The sequence below is a fragment of the Ambystoma mexicanum genome, chromosome 6p (assembly GCF_040938575.1).
Source record: "Ambystoma mexicanum isolate Mex_15411 chromosome 6p, UKY_AmexF1_1, whole genome shotgun sequence".
NCBI classification, from domain to species: domain Eukaryota; kingdom Metazoa; phylum Chordata; class Amphibia; order Caudata; family Ambystomatidae; genus Ambystoma; species Ambystoma mexicanum.
The window spans coordinates 789,729,002-789,741,767 of NC_090935.1; the positions used below are offsets into that span (position 1 = coordinate 789,729,002).

At 43.6% G+C, this 12,766-nt stretch overlaps 1 protein-coding gene across 1 annotated transcript in view; it reads right to left on the reverse strand.

Moving 5' to 3' along the window:
- Window positions 1-776: 776 nt before the first annotated feature.
- LIX1 (limb and CNS expressed 1) overlaps window positions 777-12,766 on the reverse strand; it is an 889,780-nt gene continuing 877,790 nt past the window's right edge. The window contains exon 6 of the mRNA XM_069625450.1: window positions 777-5,656. Coding sequence (XP_069481551.1) covers window positions 5,372-5,656 — 285 coding nt within the window. The 3' untranslated portion in view covers window positions 777-5,371. The remainder of the gene's footprint in view (window positions 5,657-12,766) is intronic.

Sequence of the window (12,766 nt, forward strand, 5' to 3'; positions counted from 1 at the left end):
GTTCCTCTCCCTCCTTTGTCCTCCCCTCTCCCTCACCCTGTGTAACTCTTTGGCTCTACCAGAAATGTCATCAGGCCTAGTTCGGTAGTCGTCTGTCTGTTCCCATTTCCTTCCTATCTGTGTCTTAGCACTTGCTCTATCTGAAATGTCGCTACGGCAAGTACGATAGTTAATTTCACATTCTTGTTGTTCATGGCCTGTAAGAAAGTTTTGCATTTTCCCTTGTTCCCTCCCTTGTCGTGAAGCTCTTTGTAATAAATTGTGTATAGGCGCTATATAAATAAACTATCATATCATATCACCTCACCTTGGTTCACACTTTTGTAAGGCAGATGCTGTTCTTTAGTCATGCTTCTGTTAGTCCCAGGGCATGGGTTGAGACATGGCTAATCAATGAACATGTCCCTACTTGGAGCAGAGTAAGATGGAAAGTGAAAGCTCCGGTGATAATGATGGAAACTCCCTTTTGGAGTAACTCCAACTGCCTAAGAGTTTTCAGTTGGCAGGACCTAAATGGCGCAGAGACTTATATAAATAAGCACAAACCGTTTAATGAAGAGCTGGTGGGGGGCAGATGGGGATTACGGGTCTATGTCATTTCATCAACAGGTGAAATTTTGATATTTCTTTCTACGAGTATGTTTTACTGAAAAAACTCATCGAAATGTATTTATTTTTATTTTTGGGGGGTTCCTCCCCAACACCCCCACCCCCTATTGTTTCTTTTACCTATTCCCGACCCCCCACCCCTTACATATACTTTTCCAACCCCCCACCCCTATGTATTTCGATGTGTTTTTTCGGTAAAATGTACTCGTAAAAAACCCACAATATTGTACCCGTCGATGAAAGAATGTTATACCAGGGATTACAGGGGTTTCCTCTTTGGGTATTTACAACTATATTCTTTTTATAAGATAAAAGGACAAACAAGAGATTCCGTCATCACTGTCCGCATGTGCATTTTAGGGTGGTAACCCCAGTAGTAGATCGGAGGGCTATCAGATTCTTTGGAGTTCGATGTTGCGGATAACGCAAACATTCGAGAGGCCTGGCGTGCAGGCAATGGGGTGGAGTTTGATGCTAAGGATGATAGAAAACGTTATATTAAATCCCATTCCATCCCTTCAAGAGCTAACTTATAGAGGATTACATTTTTCTCAATTTTCCGTCTATACTGCTCTCCCAAGCACATCTCAAGGATGTTCCCCGTAGCAAAACCGGCATTGGAGATTAAATCACCAAGACGGTACCTCGGGATACATGCTCTTGACCTGCCCAAAATCAGGCTGTTTTGGAAAGCGGTAAGTGGACTGATGGGGAGGGAGGGAGTTTGAGAACCAGGGAGCTTCAGCACTTCAAAAGTAGACCTTGGACCAGATGGTATAAAGGACCTCAGTTGCCCGCACCATCTTACTATCTAGACGGGGAGGCGCTGAAGCCCCGAAACTATGGGATTGGAAGGGTAAAATAACACATAATTAGAAAGCAAAGGGGCTATCATTAGTTATGTTATGTTGATTAGTACTGCGCACCGCTACCACCCAAGGGCAGTCTCCAGGCACTCTGAACTTCTTAAGTGATACATTCTTTCAATTATAGGGGCTTCCTTCTATTTAGGCATTGTATACAAAATCATTTTATACAAAATGAGGATACGTCGGGATGTTAATATTAATTGTCTTTATCAATTACTTGTATTCTATTTCTTTCGTGGATTTAACGATTTTGCATACCTTATGAACTTTGCTGAATAAAATAAACTTCCCAAAAGTGAGTTTCAGAACGGCAGACCTGCAATCGCGACCTGTTCCAATGCACATGTTGCGAAGCGTGATAAGGCACTGATGTTTGTAGCATGGACGTCAAGGATGTGCACAACTCCGAATGATCTCCTATGCAGTGTCTCTTAAGAGGTACCCACATGACTGAAAAGGTACTCCAAGGACTTGCGGGATGCGCCACCTGGCGGTGGCGAGGCAAAAGGTTTAGATGGAAGGTAGGCTCAGGACCGAGATGTTTAGAGAATCAATGGTGACTGGTGGTGCAGAAAGGCATTGTTTACCATTAGTCGGGTTGGAGGTTGTGTTTCTTTTAAGAGCCGTCTTAGTTCATATCATTTCTGTGGGTGCATCTTTTTTTTAAGCACTTATTCAAAAGATGGACATTATTTAATTGCACTAACATTATAACCTGGCTATTTCACAAAATGTAGAATTTTGATTTCTAATAACTTCCAGGATATATTTAAGTCATAACAGAAATGCTATATTTGTCATACTGAGCAAAGCACAATACCAAAACCTAGACTGACCATATAAATTATTTTCTTATAAAAAGGTTATCATTCCAAAATGGAAAGTTTAGTACACTCCTATTGTACTCTTTCAAAATACCCCTCCCTTTAAGAAAGGGGACAAATAACACCAATGTGGGTTCCATCCTGACTTTTATCAAATCAAAGAACATTTTGGGAACATATCAATGACCACAGATATTAATATTTGGCAAACAGGTGTATGATACAAGGGACCTATCCTTGGAAATCGAAGTACTTAAGGCACACTGAGCTTCCTACTCTTATTAATGGTGCTGGTGCTTCCGTGATCCCCATTCCCATTTGAGTCCTATGGGACTCAAATGGGAATGGGGATTAACAATTACCGGCGCCTGATTTACCAGACTGCCAGGGTTGTAATGCCCCGGTCTTTCCGGCAAGTCAGGCGCCGGTAAATCATTACGGGTCCGGCTGCTACCTGACGGTTTTACCGGCACAATTACCGTCGGACTCATAATGAGGTCCTATTTCTTTGATTTGGAGAGGCACTAGGATTTTAGTTTCAGAACAATTAAGCTCAAGACTGTTTGCCCCATTCACTTCTTTATGGCTTTCAGGCTGTTTGATACAATCACAAATCTGTCTTGTTGACCCGTGACCCCCGAATTAGATTTGAATGTCATCATCGTGGGAATGGCAAAAGATTTGAAGTTTGCCTATTAGGTTCATTAATCGTTTTATATAAATGTTGACGGTATGGACAGATAATCCTGAAATACCCCGTAGTCATTGACATTGGATTTGGACAGTAGGTTTCATAATCAAACACTTTGCGCACAGTCTGACAAGAACATAGACCACTTGAGTGTGGGAGGAGATACCTTGGCCATATGTAGGCAGTATAGAAGGTTGACATGTGTTACTTTATCAGAAACTGCATATGGGTTCCATGTGAGCAACATTTTCATGGAGCCTTGGTTCCTTTAGGTATTTCCATACCGGCATCAGTGCAGTTTATTGTCTGTGGCGTTGAAGCATCACGACTGGTATGTGGCCAGTATAGTGTTGGATTCCGTGCATGCCTAGAGTTGCACAGTGCCAATTATTACCGTTCCACTGGAGCGCCACAATGAGGAAGTCATTCTTGGAAGTGGTGTGACCATGTGGGATTTTAACAGTCTGTTGATAAATGCAGAGATGCAATGGCTGCTGGACAGCGGTAACCTGAGTCTTGTGCCTCAGAGATGCAATGGCTGCTGGACAGCGGTAACCTGAGTCTTGTGCCTCAGAGATGCAATGGCTGCTGGACAGCGGTAACCTGAGTCTTGTGCCTCAGAGATGCAATGGCTGCTGGACAGCGGTAACCTGAGTCTTGTACCTCAGAGATGCAATGGCTGCTGGACAGCGGTAACCTGAGTCTTGTGCCTAGCCTTAGGCTCTTAATCAACATGCTGGCATCTGTGTTGTATTTGTCTGAGAATGGGGATCGAGTTACTATGTTTTCCTGCATGTTGGCTTTTGAGGGGGCCGTCAGAGCCCTGGTTACTTTGGGGATATTTATGTCCTAATTCCCAGCACAACTTGGATGAAGAGGGAGGCTAGGCCTCGTTTTTTGTGTTTGAGGATGTGGTACATTGTGGGTAAATGAATGTCTGCATCCCTTTGAACAGTTACCTTGTCACACGGGATTGTTTTGTGTTGCGTTGTGTTGGCATGTTTCAGTTGAAGATGTGCCCAGTGATACTGAGTTCTCTCATAGGTTGTTTCCAACTTATGACATTTTTCTGGGTACAGTTGTGCAAAGTCTTAATGGTTGTAGGTGGCCTCGGTAGCTAAGTAGTTAATAGAAGAATCCCATGGTTCCACCAGATGACTGGGGGCGAGGGGATTGTGCCTACCCCCATGCCATGTTGAAGGAACATGTTAAGGCAAGTCAATATCAGAAGTGAGCAGGTTGGTGAATTAGCTAGAATCTTGCAAAGCTACCAGAAGGTGGAGTGTCTGTGAAACATGCTCTAGATTGCGGATGAGGAAGGTGTCTGTTGCTGTACTGCAGTTTAGAATGAAAGAAAATAATCTTCTTCAGACAGAATAGCCGCCCAGCTTAGTGAAACTTGCACACTTGCGTTCTAATACCAGCTTCCTACTTGGTCAAACTGTGTTTTCCTCAGCAAACCACAAAGGACCTACTTTTCTAAGTACCTGGAGAGGTTTCTGAGGCATAAAAGAAAGCCATAAAATGTAAACACGTTGTTTTATGCCTTAGATACCAGTCCAGGACACTCATTATTTTGCTGGTGGAACTGGGGCAGTTTATGGATTCGCAATTACCGCCTACCCCCCTTCGCAGCGCCAGCATGACATTTTCCTTCTTGCACAAATGCATTGGATTCCTATGGAATCTGCCTGTTTGTAGCACATGCTAAAAGCAGGCGGATTAGATCGGAATCAATTGTGAATGCTGGCTGCCATGTCACGTGGCAGGCTGCATTTACATTGTTGCACTATGAAGTGCAAAGAGGTGTAAAGGTGTTTTTGCCTGTTTGCACACTTATTTGCACTTTGTAGTACAATTGATTACAATTGCATGGAAGGGACTCTTTTTCATGTGAGTGCAAACGTCACAACTCCCCCCCCATGCAATTTACTCAATTATTAAAAATGAGCTCCTAAGTACATGTGCACCTCTAGGAATAATTATTAGCTAAACCTTGTGTTAAGAAGCATACAATGAGACAGGGCATTTACATTTCAATGATGTCACAATAATGGAATGATAGCATAAAAGAACATGCTGAATGATATTAAGCATCCCTGCATTATGAAGACATCACCCGAATGTCTTGCTGTACTTTGGAAACGTTAAGGGTTTGGTTGCAGTCTACAGTCATACTGTATTTTGAGCTTCTTATAAAATGTCAGACAATAGTTGTGGTGCGGGTTGCGGGTAGCAGATGTTCCTCAAAGCCATAATGGTTGCCGAGCATTAACATCCCCCACCAAGACTTTTTTGGATGTGCCCAGGAAAGCTCAAGCAAGAATATTGACCTGCTTGGCTTCCCAGATAGTCCGGGCTATGGTGGCTGTGCTCGTCTAGTGATAACCATTCAGAGTCAGGCTCATTTGATCGCCGTCTCGTGCAGAGTCTAGACAATCACGGTAGGTCTGGCTTAGTGCCAGACTCAAGATCTCCTTCTTCTCTTTGTAAAAGCGCAGCTCTCGCCCAGCCTTCCGAGCTTCCTCCATCTCTCTCAGCGACACTTGCAGCTCTTGAGAAATAATCCCAGGTGCATCTCGCTCCTTCATGATCCAATCCAGCGCCATGTGACTTCGCATCCTTTCGTCCAATGAGTACTCAGAATAATACGCAATGACCTCCTATTGAGCAAAGTAAAAAAAAAAGTGTTTCAGAGACAAATGTTTCTTTTATATTTGTGTTGTTGTTTTTTTATAAATGATAAACTTAGCACAAGATATCCAGTCTATATTATCATTTACGCTGTACATTAAAACCTTCATGGGGCTTATGACCAACACCGCCTGTTAGGATGATGTTTAACCACATGTTATTCATGAGAGAGCAAGAACAAGGCAGCGCATGGTTATCACCCATCCCCACAACTCTTCACATCCTAAGGTATCGTGTGCACGAGTCCGCAGTGGGGCAATATTGGATATCAATTTAGGCCAAATACCACATGAATTTAATTACAGAGTATATATCTTATCGAATGGCCTGTCTCTGCATTGGGGAGCATTCTGGGTCATCCATTTGGTACCATCTTCTTAGCAGCACATGTTGTGGCTATTTTAACAAGCACAGTGTTGTACTCATTATGGACAATGAACATTCCCAAAATGAACCCTAAGCTGGAAACCATTCGCAGTCTTATAAAGTGAGTCTAGCATTGCTACCAGAAAAATATTCATGTAATGCAGGCACTGCATCTGAGCATGCTTCTCACACAGGGCTGTGAATTCGTTGCTTCCTGTTGCAAGCAGAATTCACAGATGCAGGGATCTCTGCAATAGGGCAATAAAGGTAACAGGTCTGGGAGGTGGGGCAGGTTAGTTACATGGGATTCACTATGGGCAGGATGCTGCATTCCTTAACTTGCAAACCAATAAACAAACCTCCTCTGTTTGAATTGTGGGCCTGCTTTTCTCTGACATGGCTAAGCCAATTAGTCGAGCCTATGAGAATGCTGAGATAATGAGGTGAAAAGGGCCTGGTGGAGGCTATTATCGAGAAGCTGGCCGAGCCGGAGACTACTGAGAATAAACAGTCTGATTAGCCTACAGAGGGTTATAGCCCAGACCCTAATTTGAGTGATGGAATCCACCAGCGTTGGAGAGAAAGTGAAACATTGCTACCTGGGTGAGCCCTGAGGCTGGAAGGTATTCAAGGTCTTGAGAATCTGATGAAGTCAAGGATGGTGATCTTATTTGGTGGAGGGTGCTGGGGAAGCCTGCATCATGAAAAGTGCCCAGGTGGGTGGGGAGAGGGGGAATCCTGCCTACTACCTCGGAAGGTGACCCCAGGGAAAGGGGGTGGATGGATGCACAAGGTCTTCTTGCTCTGGTATGAGAATGTTAGAACTACACATATAGAATCCAGGAGAGGAACAAATCCTTTGAAGAAAATTACCACAGCCAAAAATGTGTTCCTGAGCAATTTAAATACTCTGAGTTAACTGAATGATGCCTCTAGGGTGCGACAACGCAGATATCCCGAGCTAGGGTTTGGACAGTGGACTCCAGACATTCATTCCACTTAGATTAGACCCATCCACTCAGTTCCAAAACAAGGGTTTGGTAGTGTACAGGAGCAGGTGGATGTATTTTCCCTAACTCCCGCCCCTCACCGCTGTCATATTGGAACAGTAGGAGAAGAGCCCTTTATGGAACTCCATGTATTGTCCTTAAACCGCATTGAGTGTATGAGAGACGATATGCACTCAGACAACAGTATCAAATGTATCCTCGCACAGAGATGGGAAGGATATTGTGTGGAAGGATGTCAGCATGCACCATTGGACATCATGGAGCACTGAGCGAAATCTGATGAAGGCAGAGTGATGTCATGAAGAAGATGTGTGAAGATATACTGAAACAATATGAAAATACTTAAGAGTGATGATGTAACTGAAGTGATAAGAGAAACATGTACGAAATAAAAGAGTAATCATGTATACAAAAGAAGATGAAGAAACTTGCTGACCAATAAGTTCAAATACGCAGCAGCACAAGGTAGACAAGACAAACAGAAGCTTGCTATAGAGGAATATACAACGTGGCTAGGACGGCCATAATTGGAAGATGGATGCCGGCTCATGCTAAGACTTAATTCAGCTAACTCAGAGACAGACCAGGGTTGCAGAGTCAGGAGATGCTGGAAAACAGATTTGTGTGCAAAACGAAGAGGAGTCTATGCTGGCCTGGGATCAAGGATGCTACTTTTTAAAGAAAAGCTGCAAGGCACAAAGGGAGACAGAAGGATGAGCCATGGACGTGAGACATATTGTTTTTAAATTAAAGAAGAAGAAACATTTGCAAGAGCAGGGGTGAACTGGCCTGTAGGGAACATGAGATTTCCCAGTAGGCCTCTGCACACCAGGCACCTCTTTTGTGTGGCAACCTATTTTATTTCCACATTTTCTCATAGGGAAAGGGCTGGGCGTGCTGAAAATGTGTAACATGGGGCCACTTTTAGAATTATTTCCAGGGCCTATTTTGGTTCCCGGTCCACCACTGTGCAAGAGCCAAGTATTGGACAATTAATAATGTATGAAGTCTGTACAAGATAGAGTGAGCAAGTCTCTAGAGGCCAAGAGGAGCAATGACACCCAGCATAATTGAATCAAATAGCAGTAAATAAGAGGTCGAAATGGACACATTTGTGGTCTCTTCACATGTGATTTAGAAGTCGAAAATAAGGGCTATTCATTAATCTGTGGATGAAGATAGTGATGTGCTTACACTCCCTTGGATGTCCCAGAACAGAGAGCAAGCTACAAGGTCAACTACAGGCAGGAAAGCTTGGCTCATGGTCGGACTGATGAGAGATGATGGACTAATTGGGAAAGTGGGGAGTAATCTGTCGTGACTCAAGCGCCTGGGTTACGTTTTGCTTATGTGCTGCTGGCCGAGCCGAAAGTCCAAGGTTGGGTGGGAATGACAACCAATTAGTGGGTTTATGGGGTAACCTGCTATACAATGTTGCATAGACCAATCCACTGCCATTTTGTCTGCTATAATCAGTACTATATGTATTTAGAGCCAGTTTGAGGCATGGCGTAAAGATAGGAGGTAGCCAATGGTGTACTAACCCCTATGTATTCTATATGTAGATATGTTCCCCTAACCAATCCCTCCCGTCAATATGTTTTACAGTTTGCCACGTAGGATGACATCATAGATGACACATATTGGCTTATAAAATCTCTGTGTTCTCAAGTTTGTGTTTGAGTGTGTAAGCATCAGTCTGATTGGCTGCCAGTTTGCCCTGCTTTATTAAATTGAGAATTAAGTAGTACTTTGCCATATTCTTTGAGTCTGTCCGGTTATTTGCTCTGAGATCTTTATTGGTAATCCCATTGAGCCAAGAGACGGTTCAAGGGCTAGAGCACAGAAATGACCACAGGACAAACGTTAAAGACTGATATAGAGAAGCCAGCCCGGATCCAGATATAGGGTCTCATTACACGGTAGGCAGAGGACCAAGGTGCTATCAGCACCTTGGTCCATGCCGGTAAAATACCGGCACCGCCTTGGTGGAAAGGGGAATTACCGCCCTATTCCAAGGTTGGCGGGGCGGTAATTCCCCCTTCCCCCATTGCCCTTTCCCATTCCCATTTTTGCCCCATAGGGCTCTATGGGAATGGGGAAGGCGCTAATTACGGTGCCGCAAATTGCGGTACCGTAATTAGCACCCTGGTCCCTTTGCGGGTTGGTTTTTAACGCCTGCTAAACAGCAGGCGTTAAAGTACCTACCCGCAAAGGGACCTCGTAGTAAGGCGGTAAGGGTTAACGGTCACCGGTACCATTACCGGTGACCGTTAACCCTTACCGCCTTCCGTGTAATGAGGCACATAGAGTGCAAAACCAAGAGTGGGGATATCCCATGTGGCGCTTTTTTACATCGGTAGGTCCACCAGCTACTGTACACATGCAATCTTTGGTTTATTGTTCACTCTTTTCCTTTTTAAGCAGGAACTTTGTTTCAAATGAGAATCGAGCAATTGTGGATCTTCTGATATGTCCTTGTGATGGGATATTGTGAGGAATTTTATTGCTTGCTTGTTATTCCAAGTGTATTGTGTTATGTCTAGTTATCATGTGTCCATATGCCTTGTCAATATATACATGCTTAGGGCAGAACACTAGTGTGGAACTTGGAAAGGAGTGAGGCCGGAAGGGCAGTTGGAGGACAGGCCATGTAGGCCCTAGCTCCTGGCCATCTCTTTCCTGATGTCCTACTTGAGGAAGGTGTCACTGAATAAATGTATTACTTTAATGAGACCCGATCGGTGTATGAGTGTTTCCTATTAATTTGTATTTATTTGTATTTATTTTATTTGTATTGTATTGCGCTCCGGGTCCTGGGGCATCTGGGCGCATTAAACACAAAAATTGTGGCGATGAGTGCTCAGCAATCAGTTAGGCCCCCAGTGAGTGCACTTGAGGCTCGTCTTTCATTCCTGTTCTGACAGGACCTGCAGGCAGACTGCCTGTGTTCTGTTGCCAAGAGTGGAGCTAAGGTCAGTGAGAGGTACCGGGCGATAAGTATTGAAGCTGTCGTTTTGGGGATGCATGAGCTGTTGACCTTCCAAGGGATCCAAGTGTGCAGAGGGGCCGCTTGCATGTCACCCACCATCCTGGGTGGCACAGCAGCCAGGCCTTGTCCCACGGGAGCCAATTCCACCTGCTGGCGAGAAGGAGTGGCAGAACATTGACTGAATGGAATGAATTGAGGTTTCAGTGGACTATGGAGTACAGAGCACCATGGAATGGAATAAAGCACCCTACGTCGTTCTACAGATATAGAAGAACAACATCGATTGAGAAAGGTTGCATGCCAACATTGTCGATAGGGAAGTAATTGACTGTGAAGTATCTGACTGTACTGTCCGCATGGGGAGTCTCATTGCATAAACAAAGCCTGAAAGGGATTTAAGGCAGGAAGACTCCCTACATTGGATCAAGCCCATATGAGAATTCTCAGTGGTTATTTATAAGCAAGACTGGATAAGTAATCTCCTGCCACAGTCCCTACCAACATCAGTAGAACCAACAAAAAAATGGGAGACATTGAAGGAAGACTACGAAGACTACATGCTTGTCATATATGGGCCAACGTGCAGTACAAAAATGAATAGGGTCCTATTAATGCAATGCAGAGGATTCGAGGGCAGACAGATTCTCCAAAGCTTGCTGACATTGAGAGGACACAGCAATGAGGGTGCGGAAGGGGCAAGCGCTGGGGAGACCCTAAATGCATATGAAACTCTGTAAAGAACTCTCAGTTCCCATTTTCTGTCTGAAACTTTAAATGTATTGAACTCCTCTTTGGCGACTGTAGTTTTCCAGATAAATGGAAACTAGCCATCATTAAGCACCTTCTGAAAAAAACTGGCCTGGAACTCAAAGATCCTGGCAACTATCAACCTATGGCTCAGCTCTCTTTCCTTGCAAAACAAATCGAAGGAGTGGCTACTGGTCAGTTACAAAATTTTGTAGAAAACTCTAAAATACTCCATCCAGCCCAACATGGCTTCAGACCATCGCGTAGCATAGAGTTGATAACCACGGCTATTATTGACAACTTTAGGCTAAAAATTGATTCGAAAAAAGCTTGGTGTTGTCATACTCTTAGACTTCTCCATAAGCCTTTGATACAATAGACCAGCAAATTCTAGTATCAAGGCTGACAGATAATGGATTACATGATACGGTTGCTGCATGGATAAACAAATTCTTAAGTAACAGGTTTCAACAAGTACGCCTAGATACCTTCTCATCCCTTCAATATGCTGCGTACTGTGGCGTTCTGCAGGGCTCTGCCCAGTCCGCTCTACTGTTTATTCTGTACTTATGCCCTTTGATGGATCTTATAGCTAGCTTTGTAATATTTCATAATTATGTGGAGGACACTCAGATCATTCTAGACTTAGAAACATCAAACACAGCATGGAATAACAATGTTAGAACTTGCCTTGCTGCAATTAAAGATTGGACTGATACAAACATACCAAAAATCTACCCTGATAAAACAGAAACTTTGGTTGTCAACACCAATCCATCGCCCTTTCACACTGCCTTTGGGCCTGGGAACTTTGGCCAATGCCCAGAACCTAAAGCAAGAGGCCAGGAACTTAGGTATATTCATTCATAAGGAACTAACCCTAAGTAAACAAGTGGGGTCTGTGACTAAATCATTCTTCTTCTTTATTAGGAAATGTAAACACATGATGGCCCACCTCACCTTCTCCCACCAGGTAAGGGTGAGGAACGCAAGACTGGATTTTAACAGTAACATCTACCTGGGCCTTCAAGCTTTCTCTCCGAGTTGTATCCATAGAATCCAACATATAGCACCTCGAATTTTGATGAAATTCAAACGTTCAGACCACACTACCCCTGCCCGGCAATAATATTTAAAAGCTTGTGTCTTGTTTTTAAAAGTCTAAACTCTTCCTCTGATTCGCTATTATCATCTAAGTTTAAATGGTACATACCGAGATGTACCTTAACATCAGCAACTGAAAGCTTAGTCCACACCCCTTATTGTAGGAAGATAAGTGAGGGAGGCAGAGCCTTCACGGTACAGGCCACTAAACGTCGGGACACATACTACCCCTAACTCTTCACAAAGAGACTAATCATGTGTAATTTAGTGAGAAGCTGAAAACATTCTTATTCAGCCGTTCCCGATATGCATTACAGATCTAACGAATGCTAGCCTCACCTCACTGCTGTATTTGGTGTTTCACCTTTGTTGTGACTTTCTATAGTGCCAAGATGCCTTTGGCCAAACGTTTACACTTCATAAAATCAAAATAACAACAACAAAGAAGTTGGAACTTCCCCATGAAAAGAGGTCCAATTCTATATCACAACGTTATTACGTTGAAAATCATGAACAGGAAAAGAGGGGGTGGAAGATTTTGTGATAGACAACCAAGTGTGGGTTTGGACACAATTACAATGAGCATGTCCATGATCAGTTCTTGCTCAGGGTAAGGGGACGAAAGATTAGGAAAGAACTATGGAGTGAGGGTGATCCCATTTTCCTCAAGGTACTCGAAAGATCTAAGAAAATTGAACATGTGATGCAAAATATAAAGGAGTTCAAAAAGAGGGAAGTTAAGAGTGAAAGGAGGGAATGGGCTGCAGTTATGGAGATTGAACAGAAGTGTAGTGAAGGAGCCGAAAAGAAGTATGAAGTGTGAAACAACGATGGAGATGAGCTCTGGGAAGGGTGTGAGG